Source organism: Anguilla rostrata, chromosome 1 (genome assembly GCF_018555375.3).
Source record: "Anguilla rostrata isolate EN2019 chromosome 1, ASM1855537v3, whole genome shotgun sequence".
In the NCBI taxonomy this organism is placed as follows: domain Eukaryota; kingdom Metazoa; phylum Chordata; class Actinopteri; order Anguilliformes; family Anguillidae; genus Anguilla; species Anguilla rostrata.
The window spans coordinates 14,611,321-14,631,809 of record NC_057933.1 but is presented as its reverse complement, the minus strand read 5'-3'; the positions used below and the strand labels follow the sequence as shown (position 1 = coordinate 14,631,809).

At 46.0% G+C, this 20,489-nt stretch overlaps 1 protein-coding gene across 1 annotated transcript; it reads right to left on the bottom strand.

Moving 5' to 3' along the window:
- Positions 1-1,869: 1,869 nt before the first annotated feature.
- Positions 1,870-20,441, bottom strand: slc38a6 (solute carrier family 38 member 6). The gene is made up of 16 exons (XM_064323854.1): positions 20,182-20,441; positions 16,319-16,449; positions 15,797-15,870; positions 14,942-14,994; positions 14,777-14,816; positions 11,757-11,835; positions 7,738-7,823; positions 7,524-7,582; positions 7,330-7,395; positions 6,203-6,259; positions 5,486-5,565; positions 5,163-5,263; positions 4,941-5,065; positions 3,551-3,695; positions 3,284-3,378; positions 1,870-2,919 (listed from the first exon to the last, which is right to left on the bottom strand). The coding sequence occupies exons 1-16, from the start codon at positions 20,281-20,283 to the stop codon at positions 2,836-2,838; spliced, it is 1,377 nt and encodes a 458-aa protein (XP_064179924.1). The 5' UTR covers positions 20,284-20,441; the 3' UTR covers positions 1,870-2,835.
- Between the last annotated feature and the right edge of the window lie 48 nt (positions 20,442-20,489).

Sequence of the window (20,489 nt, the reverse complement as noted above, 5' to 3'; positions counted from 1 at the left end):
CGTCAGCTTGCTTTGTGTTACTGACAGAAATCCTTACGGAGAGCCCTGCTTCTTGTTCCTGATCTGGACACCACAGTACAAACCTCTGTGCCTACTCTCACGGTCAGTTACGCATCTTTGTATTGATCACATCCATTTGAATTAAAAAGCCTACATCGTATCTACCAGATTGACTTGTTTTGTTTGTTTACAGTTACACATTAAAAAAAAAAAAAAAAAAAAAAATTTTCAGGGAATTTCGCATCGATTGCATGAGAAATATCAGGGGTATGAATAAATTCAGTCTTTGTGCCTGAAAGCACACAATAACATTCTCTCCACTCTCCCAAAAGCGATGAGCAGACGATGGATCAAAATGTCCTGTCCCCCCGGCCTTCCCCTCCCCACTCCTCACACACCCCTGGAATAGAACCCAGCTTGCCCTTCAGAATGCTGACGACGGCTCGGTGACATCATACGAAAACAAGAGTTTTAAATATAAACCAGGTGATGGGTGCAATGCTTGGCGGCTTCTCTGTTGAGGCAACAATGGAGAGGAGCCAAGATGGTGGCAGGCACCATCAGAAAAAGCATAAGGAAAGGGTAAAACCATGACGTAAGGAAGAGAGAAGGGAAGGAAGGGTCACATGTTTGGATGCGCAAAGTCACAAATAAGCATCAACACGGCTAGCCAAATCAAACTAACACATGCACGGTAAAAATAAACTGGTATAGCACAGCAACACCACCAATGGCCCAGTCCAGATCCTGGATTCTGGAAGTGCGGGAGGTTTCCCTGAAAAAAACACTGAGGAGCAAAAGAACTGCATCGCACATGAGTCTAGTTTCTACACTTGGAGGCACACGTTGATTGTAATTGTCATGCAGCATGAAGTCTGGGGCCAGGCTAAAGGGGGGATCCTGATATCTGGTTTGTCTCAGGCTCTGCTGTGCATTACAAACCTTCAACAAATCTGTTTAACTTTGTCATTATTTGATATCAGACAAATCTCCTCTTCTTTTTTTGTCATCGCCTGGTCTGGATCCATTAAAAACAAACTCCTGTAAAATGTCCTTCTCATAGAAGACCTGTGCAATAACAGGACCAGTCCCTAGTGTCCGGCCTTCCCCTTTGCTTGGTGAAGAGGGGTAACCACACAGGCAGTGTTAGGGTGCCAAACCTTGATTAACGGCCTACTGCGATGAAATGAAGCTGCACTAAACAGGGACTGCTACAACAAACAGTTGAAATCGAAAGGTCGGCCTGAAAATGCCAACGCAGCAAAGCACAAGAGAACAACTGTAGCACATTTAATGCACATTAACTAAGGACGGTCCTTACCAAATGATTACGGTCTGTTAAACTAATATTTCAACAAATACAACTCAGGGACTTTGACTAGGGGAGTTATTTCAGAGTGATTCCAGCATGCTGATTGGGTTCCTTTGTGGGAGTACTGAATCTTCTGCGTACCCACTACACACTGGCCCTGCAGGAACGGGGGCCTGTTTGTTTCCAGGTTTTAGGGCCTGTGGGACAGAGGGAGGCAAGCTCTGGCTCTCCCCCTGACTAATTGCCAATATTGGATCCAGCAGTGCAAGCCCCAGAGGCTGCTTTCAGATATAATATCTAAACAGCATCGCGATTGGAAATGTACAGTACATTTGGCTTCAATTTGCCTCTTCAGAGAGAGTCCTTTCACTGGGGAATGACCAAGATCACTGCCAGCCTGTCCACCCCACACACACCCCTGCCCCCCGCCCCCCACACTCACACACACATTTACACGGCTGTTGTACAACAGGGAGGGGCATGATTGGTAGACAATGCCGATTATGTGGTGGCGATCTCATGGTGTGTAATAAATTCACTCAGCAAAGAAGCAAATCTAAAGTGAGCATTTTCCCTTTTATTTGACATGACTGTGACAACCACTTCCCTTTGGTGAAATTCTTTGATCAAATATAATATATAATCATTAAACATTTAAAAACTAACACTTCCACAGCCATAGAATGCATGTAAACCTTGATCTATATTAACATTCACATTTTGAGACGTAATTACATGTGACCAAATAATGAGAATAGGCATTTTTATGTGTGAGAGAAAATCTTAAGTGCTTGGCTTCATCGCAATATATAGAAAAAATGGTTTTGTCAAATGAAATGTGATTCTCTATGATGTTGAAGTTATGGTCATCTTAGTAATTATAATTGGAATCCATAAGAATAATTACTCCCAGCAGCTGAAATCCAATTACATCTGGTGCAGTAGAATAGATAAAAACACAATCTGTAAGTAACATTATTCATTAAAAATATACATAATTGCATTGCCCCGAGATTGTCAGGAATTATTTTGATTATAAATGGTAATAAAAATGGTGCAGCATAGATAATATGTGTGCTTCCAATCAACATTGGTGCTTCCAATACAATACATAACTGTGACCAAAATGTCCGGTTCTAAAGTGTTTTGCCCACCTGACAGAGAACCAGGAGCACCAGTAAAGTTTAAACAGTTGGAAAGCCATTCGAATGGTCTCATAGCCTCTGATTGTCTGGCACATACATCTGTAGAGATGAAAACATTACAAAAGTTCATCAAATAATACAATATAGATTGTGGCGAGACTCGAGAAACAGTAAACTTGCTCCAGAAGATGATTCCCACGGTCCGTGGATAAACTCTTCAGCACCAATTACTTCCGGTCCTTAAGGAATGCAGCTCAATTCGGACTCCTCTCTCTCTCATATCTTTGATTCTGTGCTCATGTGCACCCTGAGTGTCTTGTGTGCGTTTCCATAGTGATACTTCTCCCACTTGTGGTCCACCCCTCAGCATCGGTCTGGTCAGGGGTTCTGTGCCCAGGTGACGATGATGACACACAAACTCAAAAGCCCCACGAAGACACCAAACACCACCAGAGCCACAGCCTGTGGAGAGAAGACAGCTCCTAGTCGACCCAGTAGCATGGACAAGCACATTTAACTTCACACTGTAACCTTGAACAAACTGACTGCACAGACACACACAGTACTAAATTCCACATCTCAAATGCATTCCTCCCAAATTAAACTCCTGCTTAGACACAGCGTTCAAATGATACACTCTTCTATAGTCAAGTTCTCACTCATTTTTGCAGGCAGTCACTGCTCACATTGAGTACGCCAAGAACACTATCAGTGAAATTAAACATTAGGACATCCATGACGACTAGATGTTACAGATAAGAGCTAAGAGCTTGTGGGTTGGTAATTCTTTTGACCATTACACCATAAACGAAAGCTGAGCACATACACTGATGGCTTGAGGGGATTTCAGGGGGTCTTCACTGATACGGAGGTAGAAGAGTCCAGGATACACAAACAAAAGACAGGTGGAGGTGGTAGATCCTGGGACACAGAAAAAAAAATGTTTTAGTGAATCTGTGAAATTCAGTATTTAAGTCATATGCCAAAGCTGCTCAGGTACCAGGGTTGAAAAAATGATCTTCTTTTGTGGACACAAAACGTGACCAAATCTCCTGGGTCAGGGCCAATGCCAAAGTGGCCAACGCTCACTCACCCACCACCCCAAACACATTCTTAATGTCTGGGACGTAGATGGCCAGCAGCAGGACCACAGTCAGCAGCAGGACGGTGACCACAGCGTGGTGGACCCAGGAGAAAGGCTGGTCCCCCCGAATGAGCATTATCGCTGCCTTCCGGGCCTGAGAAAATGTGCAAGGAGAGTCACCTGCTGCCCCTCTGCTTTCATAAGCAATCACCCAAGCACCACCCACCCAATCACCCGACATCAACCATCCAACTCCAATCACCCAACACCATCCACCCAAAATAAATCCCCCAAGCACCACCCACCCAATCACCCGACATCAACCATCCAACTCCAATCACCCAACACCATCCACCCAAAATAAATCCCCCAAGCACCACCCACCCAATCACCCGACATCAACCATCCAACTCCAATCACCCAACACCAACCACCCACCACACCTATTTTAAATTAAAAACAAAGTTTTTGGTCGGAATGGCTAACTGTCTGCAATCACAGACACGTTCATGCAGGAACCCTACTGCCGTGTCTGAGGCATGTACACAGTCACGGCTCTCCTCCAAAACACATGCAAATGCAGCTTTAACATAAGGTACACAGGCGCCCAATCGATCAGCAACGCAACGCAGACCCCTAACCAACTGAACCCTCCCATACTCTGGGCAAAGCAATCGCCAGCTGTGTGTTGGCACGGTCCGGATTCCATCTGGAACCATGGGGCTCATCTATGCACCACAGCGAGGTGCCTTAACCGAATGAGCCACCCAGCAGTCAGACACTCAACAACCCTTTGAGGAAAGCAGAACTCCTACTGCGAAAAGAAAATGTAGGGCATCCTTCAAAGTGAATCACAACGTGAGCCAAGCCAGGGACTTAAGTAGAAAAACAGCTAAAAATATCCCTAATAAGGATGTGTTCAGATGGAGACCACTGCAGTGCTGAGCGAGCTGAATTTCAGCGCTGTGGTTGAACGGAAGAGAAGAGGGGCTTTAGCATAAGCAAGGCCCAGCTGATGACACGCGCTGGGGAAATGAGAAAATAAGTACAGCCTAGGGCAGAGACCGTGTGTGTGCAGCAGCCAACCAAAGAGGAGCAGAAGACTGACACCCACAGTAACGCACTCACTGAGCATGGAAACTAGGAGCAAGTTAGCACACCACCCTGTGTGCTAAATAGGGTGTGTTTGCACCATCACTCCGTAGTGGCAGGGCAATGCACTGCAGATGGAAGGCTGGTGTATACAGATACACAATACGACCAAAAGACAATTCTGTGCTCACCCGACAGTTTGGGGAAGGCACTTTCCTGTTTCAGCATGACAATGACCCGGGCACATACTTTTGCCATGTAGTGGTACTGTGTGGTTTTACGTTGATGACGGTCAGGCTGGACTCACAGGGAAGTGTATGAGTGGCACGGTCAGCAGCACAGCCAGCAGGATGGCCAGACGGACGGTCATCACCAACATGTCATGAGGCAGGTAACGGTCGTATCCCAGCAACAGCTCCGAGTCCACATGCTCTGTCGATCAATCGAAGAGGTGAAAAGGACTAATGAGCTCAGGTTATCCTCCAAAAGCTTCCTCCAACCAAGTGCCAAGGCTTCCCAGAGTTCTTACCATAGAAGGTGAGGTAGCCGAACAGGGAGGAGACCAGATAGACGAGGAAACTCAACGAGATCCCCACATTGGCAACATTCTGCATCTTCTTCTTTGTGGGTCTAAAATACAGATCGTCAGGCACAGCGTTAGCAATAACCTCATTACAACCCACATGCAGTACGCGTGAACCGCCACGTAAATGTCTTCCCTAGTCTGCGGTATCAGACCGCGTGAAAACCATTAGATGATACGTGAAAGGAATCTAGGATTTACAAAGACAGTGACGGCGGACGTAAACGTTGAGGAAATGCGAGCGGGTGCAGGGGGAGACGGACACTGACCGGTGCAGTTCACAGTAAATGGGCAGCACAGCTGTGTGGCACAGGAAGGAGTAGGCCATAGTGGGGATAGCGTAGGCGCTCTGGAAAACACATTACATCTCTATCACCATGAACAGTCAAGTGCTACTGGAAGGAGCCATTCAAACTGTACAACATATTATTACTCATAGCAAAGGGGGGGAATAATAATAATAATAATAATAATAATAATTAAAGTTTAAATAATTCCTTAAAACAAAGTGAGACCTTTTTCATTTTGCGATTTATCAGGGTGGGTTAAAGGGTTCACAGTTTGCACAATCACAGAGTGACGGATGTCGCTGTTCTGACACTCAAACTCCATCATGGACTTAGAAGCTTAACTGCACAGCAATGTTCTGTCCCCCATACAGCAGCACGCACAGCACAGATGCACATTGGGTACGAGCAGTTCCTTAGTCTGCACAATCCTGGACTGCATGTTTGAGAAATGTCACCCGAAGATGCTTTCAGGAGTGCGGATCATGCAGTACGGGGATGCACGCTGTTCTAAAGCTGGTAATCCCAGGCTACCCTGGATACAGACATCTGACAAATGAATAAAAATAACGACGCCAGTGACAAATGGCTCCCCGTGAGCTGTCTTTCCGGCTTTCCCAAGAGAAGGCAGCGTTTCCACTAAATCATTCTGTTATTGGAAAACGGCGTTTGGGGAAAAAAAAGGGGGTGCGGGCTTACCTTACTGGAAATGGCAAAGAGCTTGGGAATGCATTCTGGGTCGGAGAAATTGCTGGACTAGAAAAAGCAAAAGCAGGAGGAGAGAACAGTTTTACATGCTGAGTCACTGAAGCTGTGCGTCTCAGGCCTGGGCCTGAGGAACCCCTGTGTGCCCAACTTAGTGAGACCAATTCTTTACATTTAACTGAGCTTTGACTAAAATACTGGTCTGCTATATTGACTTCTTGTTGTACCTTCTACCCTAATGAAAGGATAAAAGCAATTGGTTGATTAATTAATTCATTGACCAATCCTAAGGAGGTGAACTTAGCAGGAATGAAAAATAAAATATACAGAAAAATACCCAGGACCAGGGTTTGGAACCACAGCAATAGAAAGCCACACAGCTTCCCCTTCCCACACCCTCCCTCAAACCCCCAAAACCCCAAACCAAAACCCGCCAAACCCCCCACCCCAATGAAAAGAGGAACATCTCAGTGAAGTATGGCGTTTGACACATTTCAGTTTAGCATGGCTCAGGACATTTCTGTCTCCTGTCTAACTGACTGTTCTGCAGTTGGAGACGGGGGTCAACAGTTGGCACTTCAGAGGAACTCTAAGATCAAGAGCTCAGCAATGAGCTCCTTAGAGGGTCCTGAAAGCATGGGAAGTGTGCTCCCAAATGGACCCGCAAGGTCAAAGGTTACATCCTGCCATTGGCCAGGACAGATGCTTCCTCCCAGGGATGACTGCGGTCACTGTGGTCTACACTACAACCAGGTCACAGTGGTTTAAACCTGAACCACATCACTGCGATGTAAACTGCAAATATGTCACTATGATCTAAACACAGTAAAATGTTGTGTTAATTTAACTCTACCAGAGTTAGATGAAATGAGCTTAAATAAGTCCATCAGAGTTAATGGACTCAGTTAAGCACTATGTTACACATTGAAACCATAACCACATCACTTACTGTGTACCCGATTCCACACAACACCCTGCACTCTGGCCACTGACAAACTAAAATGAAGTTTGCATGCAGTCAGCCACCTCCCTTTACAACAGTGCAATAAAGGATAATAACGATAATTTAACAGCTCTGCATGTCTGTCTAGCTGACAAATCAACATTTTTATGACGGTCACCTGAGATGGAGTCAGAGTGTCATTCAGTGGGAGGGGGCAGGGGATAGACCATTTCTTGATGACAACCTATAAGAGAAGGTAGTCATGGAAACAGTGCGGGGCAAACTCTAACTCTAACTCTAAATCACAGTGCGGGTGGGGGAAAAATTCACATAACAATCACAATGGACTGGACTGGACTGCGCTGAACTCACCACGGCGGTGAAGAAGAGCATGAAGACGAAGGCCAGACTGCTGGTGTAGCCCAGGAACCCTGCAGAGTGAGAGAGAGAGAGAGAGAGAGAGAGAGAGAGAGAGAGAGAGAGAGAGAGTGAGAGAGAGAGAGAGAGAGAGAGAGAGAGCAGTGGTGACACTGGAAGGCCCGGAGGCCCTCTCTCACACAGCGCCAGAGCAAGCACAGCCACTAACCGATCTTTGGCAGCATAGCGAGAGGCAGCACCACACAGAACATCACCAGCATCAGCAGGACCCAGCCATTCAGGTACCAGGGGTTTCTGTAGAGAGAGAGAGAGAGACAAAGGCAGACAGACAGTCAGACACAGACAGACAGACAGACAGACAGATAAAGAGAGACAGAGACAGACAGTGACAGATAGATAGAGAACTATATACATATATATATATATATATATATAGAGAGAGAGAGAGAGAGAGTTGGGGGTTTGACACAGAGATAAGTTCACTGCTATAAATATTACCACATATAAAAGCAATATAGGAAAGGTGAATTAACATCTCGTAAGCACAAGACCTAAGTAGTCACGAGAAATGCCACTGCAAAGTCTGGACAGCCCCTCTACCCTTCTTATGCTAGGTCATTACTGCACATAACAACAGTGGCTTTTTCCAGTATAGTAAGTAACAAAACACAGCCCCCTGAATTGAGGGGGAAAACTCCATTGCAGTCCCCCCTCCACGGTTTCTTCCCTCAGTTCTGTATTTAACGATCCCCCACCCCACCCCCACCCTGCTATCCCAGAGCAGTGTGACCAATGTGGAAGAATTCTGCCCTTAGCGCCCCGGGCTGCTCTAACCGAAAGCAGGCCGACTCGGGGAAATTTGTCTTCATTTCGTGCCTAAATGCAGCGAGACAGCTCTTCATGTGTTATAAATTAAGAGCTTTTACTCACAAACCATAACAATTATGCAATTCACATGCAAACAGCTTCATTCTGCCAAATGAAGGGACTCGGTCAGATAGGCATCGGATGCCAAACAGCATTTTCCTCGCAGTGGAACGGCAAAGCGGTTTATTCCAGGACCCCAGGAATGACGGGGGTGACGAATGTGGAAGGCATGCCGGCACGGGCTGGGACGGGACGGGGGCCGGGGAGCGCGGAGGGGGGGGCGACGGGGGTGGGGGCGGGGGGCGGGCGGGGTTGGGAGCTGTTTATTTGGCTTGGTGCATGGGCGGGCAGCACCTGCTCCGACATCATCACTAAACAAAGTGACCTCTGTTTGGCAGCTTCACAGCTTCTGTGTTGCTATATTAGCCGACAGTATCAGCTCTCCGGCTGCAAAGCGCACGCCGTTAATCTTCCTCTGGACTTTCCTTTTTCTCGACACCAAACACCGCGTCCGCGGCAACCACGAACAAAACCCTGCTTTAAAGCTCGAGCGGCGCGGAGGGGCTACACGCTGCCGTGAGGTGGCCTCTGAAAACGATCGTGTTGTGCATAATGCAGCGAGACCTGGACATCGGAACACATCTGCTGGAACGCATCTGTGCACTCGCCCATACGCACACACTACCGGGCTACTGGTTTTTCTGCATTATAATCAAATATATAGTTTTGTGGAAGCAAACCAAGTCAAGCTAAGGGCCACCATGCTAATATTATGTGTGCGGCTGTGTACCAAAATGGATAACAATAAATAAAATTAAATAAAAACACACACACATACACACACACAAATACTAGGTCCCAGATTTGGATCCCAGGTGTGGCACTGTTGTTGTGCTGTTGAGCAAGGTACCCTCATAATCTTGCTTCAGTAAATTTCCAATTGCCAAAACTATCAAATTATCTAAAAAAATATATATATTGAAAAATCAGAAACTAGGGAAATTGGTAGGCAACTGCAATGCTGTACGTTCAATTCCTAGGTGAAGCACTGGCCACTGTATCCTTGATCAAGGTACATAACTTAAAATGCTTCAGTAAAAATATTCAAAAGAACGTAAGCCGTGCAAGCCAGTCTGGATAAGAACATTTTGCTAAATTCCTAAAAATGAGAAAATATAAATAAAACAAAAAAGCACTGGACCACCACAGCAGCTGAACAATTGGTTTCCAATCGTGGAAGCGGAAACACAAGCATCCGATCTGTAATGTAAACTGGACAAAGGCGAACGGAAGCTTTCAGCTCTGCGGAGGACTGTCTGAAGAGGCCTTCCGTCCTTTCAGTCCTCCTCAGCCCCCCCCCCGACCCCCTGCAATCTGAAAGGTGAGAAACGCACCGAGAGCCTCGGCTGAAAAGAAACAGCGAACGGAAATCAATGAAGAGCCAGAGAAACTGCCGGAACCGCGGCTCTGCCGCCGCCGCCGCCGCCGATGCGCTTTTCATTACGAGAGCAGTCCGAGACGGTCTTTCGCCTGCTTTGCCTTTATTTAAGGGAAACCAGGATCAACACCAAAATCATAAATAATATTAATGTTAATATTAATGTTACTGAACAGTCCAAGTAGGGAGAATTTATTATGTATAAATAGATAAATGATGCCTCTCCAGGCTGGCTCACTACATGCAGTCCTGCATGTTACCTTGCTTGACAACACTGCTCATGCCAAGGAAATAAAAACAATTATGCACGCTACAAGGTCTGAGCAACTGAATCGCTTCCGATTCCACAGTCCGCAATCCTCCAATGACACGGGGATCTGGGGGAAATCTCCACCGGCAACCCTGTGGATAAAGCCCCACCACAGCAGACTTCACTGCATAATGGCCAATTCAGATCTGAAATATGAAACGGTGCACATTTCACAGAATGACCCTACAAGGCCCGGGTACAGCTCACCATCTGTGGCTGTGTGGAGCTGGGGTGGCCAATCCAAGTGCTGCCCATCAGCACGAATGAAGTCAAGACCCTCGGTGCACGCTCCAGTTGTCCATAGATTTTACTATGCCAGCAATGGGAAAAAGCAACGGCCATTTTACCACTTTTTTTGAAAGGAATCTATTAATGTTTCAGCCGAACTTTAACCTCACAAAGTAGCTTAAAATGACACCGGTCCTCGTCTTCGGAGACCAGCTAGAAAACGTTTTCTCTTTATTTGGCAGGCTCGACGTCTTTCTCAGTCAGAAAGCATGAGAAGAGACGTTATAAAAGGCGGACCCCGAGGAACCGTAAAACATTACAGGATGCAGCTGGAGAGAGCTGCTGCGGGTCAGGTGTGACGGTTGTGTGAAGTACCCCCTCGCCCAGGACCTCGTATGACCACTGTGTGCGACGCGAGGCTGCGCCACAGCCTCCCTCCCACCCACACAAACACCACGTGAGCAAACAGCCAGAGGCCTGCAGTCCAACAGCGTCTTATCTGCGCCTAAACACCCAGACTAAAATAAACAAATAAAAAAACCGCGCTTCGCGATCCCGAGAATAACGGGCGCTCGAAGGCGGAATGCGCTTCAGCAAATCCCAAAATTATTACCGAGCGCTCGAGCAGCAATCTACGCGCCCAAGATCTCAAGAAGCCGCTCATTAGCGAAACCGTTTTGTTTCCCCACCGTAAGCAGCAATTATAATGGCAAAACTGATATAAAGCTGTATCGGCGTGATTGAGGAACATGTGCAAGAGATTTAGTGCAAATTCCTAATGCGGAGCAGATGTGTGGAGATGCCCCTGACTTTGACAGATTGAGCTCAGCGGTGACTGCTCTCAAAAAATCAGTACAGCAACAGTTCAGTTCTTGGAATCAGACTTTTAGCTTAGAAATCTGCCACAGGGAGAAAAACAAATGAGGGTAACTCATGTTGATGAAGGCAGATTGATATTCTCCCTCAGACTTACATTTCCTCCATCACTGCTCTACACTGGGCACCCCCAGAGTTTTAAAGCTTTATTCTGATCCTGGTAAGAGAGATCGTTATGATGGAGTATAGTGGTGAGGAGTGGTTTTTTCTCTGATATTTACATCACATACTTCAAGTCTCTGTGATGAATCTAAAATGGTGGATCGGATAAAGCTGCTCTGATCTCATTACAACAAGTTCCAATAGCCTCTTTGAGAATGGAAACTTTCAGACTGCACAGAGTCTGGAATATCTCAACCATAATTCAAATGCACAATTAGACAATTCGTAAATTAAAAAATTACTTTGCAGGGATGACAGTTTCACATCTATTGTTCCATGCAAACCTCCCCTGAAGTAAACAAAGGCTTGGCATGAAACAGAAGGCTAGGGCTGCCACAGGACATACCCAGAAGGCTCTGGGCTCAGGAAACTGGTGATGGCGGCGGGCAGTTCTGTCTTAATGATGAACATGTAGGAGGACATGGCTGGAAAAAGGAATAAAGAGAGAGATATCACATAATGAAAAGAGAAAGAGAACACACGCAAACACACACAACCACACCAGCACACACACACACACACACACACACACACTGCGCACTGTACACGCACTGACATCATGCAGTTGCTGGAGCGACCTTGGTCTCCTTGGAAACAACAGCGCACCGCAAAAAAATAAACAAGCTATTACAAGACCCCGTTCGCTTTTCAAATTTTTTTTTTTTTTTTTTTTTTAAATACTGACGGCTCAGGTCAGCAAACCAGAGGGGAATGTGCAGTAAAGCCGGGCGTATTAAATTGCAGGCATTAGCCGGATGCTTCAAATCTGGGAGTTAACCCCTCCCCCTTTTGAGTGGGCGGGGGAGAGAAAAATACTAATAAAACACAACGCTCCTTGACATTAATCCAGGTATTTCCCCCCTCATGCTATGAAAATGAGAATAGGCATGACTTCTTTTCCATCAACCCCCCCCACCCCCTGAAATTTGATCAGAGGGGCTTTGGAGCACATCCTGTGGGCCGAGCAGGCCCCACAAAGACCGGCCGGAAAGAGGCAGGCCGGGCCCGGGGAGACAGAGGGGCGCAGTGGCCGGCCCGGCTAGAACAAACCCCCTAATGTAAACTGACTGCTACCTACAGCAGGGCTCAATGAGAAGCAGTTGGCAGGTCAGTCTGGGAGGAAATATTCACTTCTTTGTAGTGAAAAGTGCCAGTGTTTTGGGGGGTTGGGGTTGGGAGGGGCAGCTGTGTGGAGTCTGCCCCGGGGCCTTGCTTCTCCACCTCCCCCCCCTTTAAAAACAACAACAACCTGGACCTTAATCCCGGTGCGCCTGCAATTGTTTTCATTTTTAAATTCTTCCAGCCAACCCCTTGCCCCCAGCACACACTCCAGGAGAAAGGCAGAAAACGGGCAGAACCTGCAGGCACGTCTCATTTCCTGGACCTCCTCTCATCCAGGATCAATGCTCTCTCTCTCTCTCTCTCTCTCTCTCTCTCGGACGGAAAATATTTTCAGATCACACCCCCTCAAAATGATCGCATTTTGGTACCACCCAACTTCTCGGAGGAGATCTAAACATTACAGGCCCCAGGGAAGCAGAGATAACCAGGTGTGTCCACGTGACTGTAAACACACTTCATCTGCATAATAACACTGGACTTCCCACCGGTCCGCCCAGTGTGGATTCTGTAAGATCCCCAAAACAGTGGGATCATTATGCATCATTACAACATCCTCCTGGCTCACTATACCAGAAACACACAACTGACCCCAGAATGGATTCCAAACAGCTGTGTGCTACTCAGTAGTGGCAACATATCAGCAGACCGCAATAAATTTCACCCAGTTCAGATTGCCTGCATGCTGTTATAAATTCAGATTATCCAGTCTCAACAACAAACACACAAACAATAAAATACAAACACCAAACACAAGTCCTAAAAATTTCAACAATACAATTATTGTTACTGGTGCAGTGCAATCAACAGGACACATCTGTTTTCCTATCACATAATGAATAATGAAATTATGAAAATACATATTTATTAGTGTTCGTAATGCAGCTGGTTAATGTCCTTAAAGCAAACACGCACACACAAGCACACGTACACACACACACATTGTACCACAGTACTTACATATTTTAGACATGGTCATTGAGCATGAAAGGAAAAATCATTGAAAAAATAAAATGAATAATAATAATAATACCAACACAATCACAGATGCCACAACAGAAGTCAGAAAATGCAGCTATGCCCTGCAGACTCTGACAGAAGGGGTGTATACTTAGCACAGGGCAAAGCTAGCCTGACTTCATTAAAAGGAGAGCTTGCTCCAGGCCACGCTATAATTAAGGTCAATTGGCTCATCAGCTTTTTGGCAGAGCTAATGAGTATTTACTCAACGGGGGCTAATTGAGCGGCAGCTGAAAGCCCTGGGTCTGGGCGGGAGGATCCGAAGGGCGGCTCTCGTCACTCGCGGCCCGCCCGCCCCCACGGCCCCACCCCCGCGCCCCCACCGCGTCCTGGCGGCCCGCGCCGGCCTATTTATCGCTGCTAATGACGCCAGATCACAGGATTAGGAAGTCAAATTTCCCCACAAGCAATGACGACAACAGGAAGGAACTGAGGCGGTGTATTGGGGGGGGGGGGGGGGTTAATCGCTGAGGATACGCCTCGATGATCAATAATACTAGGAGGTCAGATATCAGTGTGTGTGTGTGAGGGAGGGGTGAGGGCCGTGAGGTAGCAATGGCAAATCCGTCACTCAGGAAGGGGGGCAGGGTAAAGCACTGATGGGTCCCATAAGGCTGGGGGGGGGGGGCGTATCCCAGGATCCAGGTCTCCGCTGACAAGGACTTCTATAAGCGCCAAGGTCAAGTGAGCAGCCCAAAAAAAAGCCAATGAATCAGGTAGCAGATAGGCTATCCAGAGGAGCTGGGACGTCGGTGTGACTGAGCCCAGCCTGACAGGAGCAGAGGGGGAAGCCCGGGCTCGGGGGACTACATGCAGAAGGAGCACCCGGCATGGAGGCCGGGCCAGATGAACGCGGTGTGGGAGGAGCACGCTACGGGAGCACGCTCAGACACCAGGAGGTGCCGCCGCTCCCTCTGCAGCCAGACCGGGGGGGGCCTCCACAAATATACACCGCCCCGGGATCACAGCCGCCTCTTTACAGGAAACGGCAGGGTTTAGGACCGACTGAATGTGGGTCACTGGGCACTATTGGAGACAAAAAGCTTACGAGGTGGAGAAGCTCACTGGGCTTGGACCTCACAACTCTCAGCTGTGCCTAGACAGCCACTTAACATTTTCTTACACATTTCCTACATAACTACTAAAGAAATCTGACTCTGGAAATTCAATTCAGACTCACTGAAGGCAACCAAACTACATACATTTCACAAAGATTTGAGACCTTACCTCCAGTGTTCTGGATGAGAATGGTGCTAGCAACCAGAATCTGGAAAAAAAAAAAAACAAGAGAACCATCTCAGTACTTATTTTACTATCTGGCTTTAAAATGCTGAAAATGAGACATACATCAAGTAAAATCATTAGAAACATGTGACTTTGATAAAGACTTACTTTACCAGGCTTCTGAAAGGCCTGGAAACCCAGACCTTCATATGAAGTGATGGCTGTGGGAGAAAGCACCATATAGCATCAATACTGCAATCCCTGCCCCATCTCACATTCAGAGACCAGAGTCTTTACATAACTATCACTGTATGTCACCCACTGATCCTGAGGGGTCTTGGGTATGTGGGAGCACAAGCATACTTCATTACATTACAATGACTTAAAATATGCTCGTATACAGAGCGACTTGTAGAAGTAGAGAACATCAGTATAAGTCTCAGGAATTTCTATATCACCAAAGAGCTGTTTATGATCCCTGAGTGTAATGTTAATCTAACAAACTAACTATTTGTAGTGTAACAACACATGGTACCTATAACATTATTACTGTGGAGGGAAATCCAAAAAAATAAAATATGGCTAAAGAGTGTCGAGGAGCCATGGCGCAATCAGCCAAAGAAGAACAGGGGCAGAAACCTGAGCCAATACCAAAAAACATAAATAACAAAGCAACAGGAGTGTTAGCATACTCCCTGCACTTCCATCTTCAAAACAATTATTTTTATTTCTAGGATGTAAACCTATCATAATGGCTTATCATAATGGCTTCAATGTCAGTAATTACAAGCTTCAAAAGAACAGATATTAAGGCTGTCAGTAGCAATGCTTAAATGAGCATTCTGACAGATTTACATATGGAGATAATGACATCTTTGAATCTTTGTGACTGATCGTCCCATTAGTGCTGAAGCAGGGCAGAAGCCCCGCCCACTGCTGACAGGTTAATGCACACGGCCCTCCTCTGAGGAGAGGTGCAGAAGCTCCGCCCAGGGAAAGGAGACGGGGCACTGTGGTTCTTACCTGTCTGGTCACACAGCTTGAGGAGGAGGTGAATGGAGTAGGAGGCGAGACCGGAGACCAGCAGGAGGAGCAGACTGTAAAAACAGGGAGCGGTATGCAGGATGGTGCACAGTTCCACCTCACACACAGACAGGGCAGTGGGACTCAACCAGGGGAGCAGAGGCGTTTCTCACACGTCGTACATTCATACCGGCAGTGAGCTAAACTCTTAGCATGCTCATAGCAGCCAGTATACTCATGCAGATGCGCTGTTTGTGCCACGTGTAAACGCACTGCCGTGCCCCGGGTCAGTCGAGGGGCCCAGGACAGAAACAGAGCACAGGGGAACGTGGCCATGTGCACACCTCTCACGTTCGCTCTCTCTCTCAAACTCACGTTCTGTCTTTTTTTTTCCCCCTCACACATGCACTCACTCCATCATTCCCCAGAAGCCCAGAATGTTAGCAATGGCACACTCACATTCTGTTCTCTCGCTCTCTCACATTCTTTCTTTCTCTCACACACACTCTCTGGCTCGCTCACCAGAAGCCCAGGATGCCGGTATTGGTCATGGCGTAGGCCAGGCCCAGGATCCCGCTCCCCATGATTGCATTCATCAGGTTGAAGACGCAGGAGCTGAAGGAAGCCCCCCCAGGACCGTGCGCCCCCGCAGCCTACACACACAGCAGAGACAGGGGGGTCAAGACATTGGGGTACACCGGTGGCGCACAATGAGCACCTGCTTAATTTAACCCTTTGAATAGCAGGTTTTTTGGAATGTTTACCAAAAAAGTTGGCGTCCTAGAACTCCATTGCTTATAGTACCAGCAATGATCTAGTGATCTTACACCATAAAGATGAAAGGTCAATGGTATCCTGACCTTGTATTTTTACACTCTGGAGAGCAACACTGATGTTCTCCACTACTGTACATCACACTGGATAACAGCGCCTGCCAAGCGATTGTAACGTCATGGAATTAAATGATCTGAAATTTGTCTAATCAACAGCTACAGCTGCAGGCTGCTCATGTATCATAAAGGTTTTACTGTGGTCTGATATAGGAGTGAATCAGAACTAGCATATGAAGCTATTTAGTAAACTAAATCAGGGCAATTGTTTGGAACAAGAAGCAGCCCACGCTGGCCCTCCAAAAACCCCAAAATATTTCAAAATTTTGATTATGATTCATTAAAGCAAATCTAGTTTCTGGCTGAAAGTTCCACACCATCTACAGCATGCTGTATATGAACAGGTATATCGTGTAAAAGCGCTGGATTTGGGTGCAGGGCTGATTGTAGAAGAGGACATGGTAACAGTGTCGAATGGGAAGCAAAGGACGGGAGCTTTGCCTCCGGGACAGCTGCAGTAGCTGGGCAGGATTGGGTCCTGCGCCCCCCAGCTCTAATAGGAGATATCCGGGCCGGTTCCAGCTCACGCCTCCCTGTTCCAGGCTGGGACGGGGATCACCGGGCTTTGGGGCCTCATTAGCTGGCCATCCGATCCACGCGGGCCCACCCAATGACACCCCCCCGGCCCAAAAGCCGATAATAACATCAAAGAAAAGTTAAATCTCCAGAAGGGGAGAAGAGGATGCGCATTATTAAACAGGGGCTAAATATACAGCGGCGGAATGTGTCAAGGAAGCAGCGCCGCTCTGCTAACAAATCGTTAGCACGTGCGGAGGATGCTTTAATTAAAAGGCAGCCGTGCACTCGGACAGCCGATTGGACAGCCGGTAAAAGAGCCCGCCAACGCGTTCGCGAGGGCCAACGAATTCTCAAAGCGCAACGCAAAATTCTGAAGACACGTGAGCAAATTCTTAATTAAGGAAAAGGGCAGAGGGCTCATCTCTGATGCCCGGCTGGGGCTCACTTGCTGATTGGAACTGGAGGGGAGGAGCTACTGCTCAAGCTGTTCCTGAATCTGGCTGCTTTTTGTCTTTAGAATATTGACCTCAGGGAGATGTACTGAAAGGAACCTCAGGGAGATGTACTGAAAGGAATGGATCGTTTTTGTTGTTGTTTATCCCTGAATCTCCCTACTTTATTAGACTGATCTCAGAGAGACATCATTGTTTGTAAAGGGTTAAAGATTAACAGCATCCACTCAGTCCAGGAGCCAGGAAACAGGACCAGCAAAAAAAGAAGAGGGGATAATTTTCTGGGGATAATCTGGACAGACTCCTCCTTCAGGACAGACTGCATAAAAACTGGAAAGGGGCCAACCAGCTGCATGCATATGTATATTACCCATAAAAACAATGGGCAGTGATGTAATACGCAACGTTGTTGGCAACTGGCTCTGGGGAAACAGAACACTGGGGGGTGTAGTTCACTGACAAGATGGGCCGAATGCACTGACTTTGATAAGCCCTTCTTTTAACTAGGCTATCTGAAATACAATTCAGCGCAATGCTAAAAACATATTTACACACACACTCACACGCACAATCGCACACTACCATAAATAAAGGACTGCCAAAGTTAAAGCATTAATCTTACATGTTAATGTAAAATGATTGAGGCATTAACTCCTCTGTCATCATTCGACACATCAGACAGGGAGTATAACCAAATACCAGAGTTATTAATACATCCCACGGAACACTCCAGCTGAAAAACATTTAATGATAAATCACGCTGTTAACAGCTGAAATAGCTTTTACTCTGTGCAAATAAAATGACTTCCTTTCTTTGTTTTCCTGCTCTTCATTATTAGACAAGTCAACATCTAAAGATAAAACTAAAGAGATCCTAAAACCTTGCATAAATGACAATATTGCTCAATTGATCAAATGATTCTTAAACTTCTCTGATAGATTTTGTTATATTAATTTTATTTACTGAATAGTGAGGGTTGTAAAGCTGGAGACAGTCAAACAGATAAGATTATTTGCAATCAAATCAAAGTCTGATTTGTATGAATTGCCTATGCTCTTACACCGGCTAAGTGCATCTGATTGACTCAAATGAAGTTAAATTTGAATACTTAGGAGTTTCTGTATTTTCTTTTAAAATACTTGTTAGTGCTTTTTTATTATTAAAAGCTGTTTAATTGGAGCTTCATTCACAATGTTTCATCACAAAATTGTCATTAATCACAGCAAACCCTATAATTGACTACTTGCATTTATTCTTTGTTACATTTATTACATTATTTCTTAACAGCCCTGTACGTGTAATTTTTAAATGAGCATTTAAACATTTTGACAAGCTAAACATTTACATTTAAAAAGGACTTGATATGGATGCATTTTTATTTATACCTTTCACTTCAGATACATGATCTGTTGCTTGTGCATCAGTGCAGGCTTCCCCCTGCACTCCAGCTGAAGACATGTCTCTATAACTCTCAGGTTCAGGGTTCCCTGATCAATCACCTTTCATCTCACTGTTTGAAGTTCCATATCTGCATATAGAGCACTTTGCTTGCCCAGCTGAAAGCTACAGTAAGCTGGCCAGGTCAGGGAAGGCCAGCACTGCAGAGGGATGCTGGGGAGAGGGGGGGGGGGGATGCTGATGCTGACACAGTGCAGCGATGCCCTGGGGCAAGGTTGAACACGCGCAGGACACAGCACAAGCGTAGCCTAGCCTAGCTGGCATGACAGTCTGCTAAAGGGGACCTGGCCAAAGATTTGAAAAGGGAAGAGAAAATGTACCCTCACCTTTCAGATCACATGGCCTCATTTCTACCTCAATATATCCAGATCACCACAGGTTCTTGAGTGTTATATTATAACAAAAAGTCACCTCTAAACACCAAGAAACCACTTTTTTGTTGGAAATATTAGATGCTTCATGACTTATACAAGTAAGCCCTGAGAAGTAAACATTCAAAAATATTTTTAAACACTATTGGTGATTGATATTATGGCTTGTGAGTTATGCTAATTAATTATGGAAAGATGCCCATAATCTGCTTTAGGATTATCTAACATATAGCAGAAGATATCCTACATGTTTACAAAATGCTATCAAATTATGTAAAGTCTTGCTCATGAAAAGAACCACAGGACCTCTGTGCTGCGATCGTCTTACTCCTACTGAGGTGATGGGCTTGTGTAGTATGTCTATTCAAACTATTATAACTAATGGCGTTTTGGACGTCTTTAAAAAACAGTTTCATATAGTTGTTACCACCACAGGGAAGGACAGCACAAGATTTGATCATATGACTTTTTTGGCTTTCAGTTTCGCTTGGGACACTACCAGCTCTTGGATAATGTTCTCAGCCCAGAATTCATTAGATCTCAGCCCAGAATTCATTAGTTCATGTGCAAGCTACAGGATTGGTTCTAGGAGCAAATAATTAAAGTGATACATGCAGTGAAATTAAAGAATCAAACTGTTTAAGTCAAATTAACATTCTGAGATGTATAATGGAAATAACAGTGGAATACTTACATTTCCCAGTAAAGGTGTCGACTCGTCGTTATCCCTTTCTGGAAGTGCCTGCAGCGTGCCGTTCGCTTGGACTGTGGGGTTACGATTATCGTTCTGACTCATTATTGTAATGTGGTTAACCGTAAAGTATTGTAACCGCTATCAACAGAGCAACATATTACAGATCAAGCACCGGTGCAGCCGTTTTTCCGAGGACAAGAAAACGTTTGTCACTCACTGGAGTAGTTCAATATATCGCTCAGCTGTTTAAACCAGTGTCACATGACACAACAGAGCACTGTGCTTCCGCTTTCGCTCGTCGACTTTAA

Excerpts from the sequence above, each read along its gene's own strand:
- slc38a6 (XM_064323854.1), bottom strand. The coding sequence starts at position 20,283 with ATGAGTCAGAACGATAATCGTAACCCCACAGTCCAAGCGAACGGCACG. Across the intron at positions 7,583-7,737 it reads CGCTATGCTGCCAAAGATCG|GGTTCCTGGGCTACACCAGC; the intron begins GTTAGTGGCTGT and ends CTCACTCTGCAG. Across the intron at positions 5,566-6,202 it reads TCTTTGCCATTTCCAGTAAG|AGCGCCTACGCTATCCCCAC; the intron begins GTAAGCCCGCAC and ends TGTGTTTTCCAG.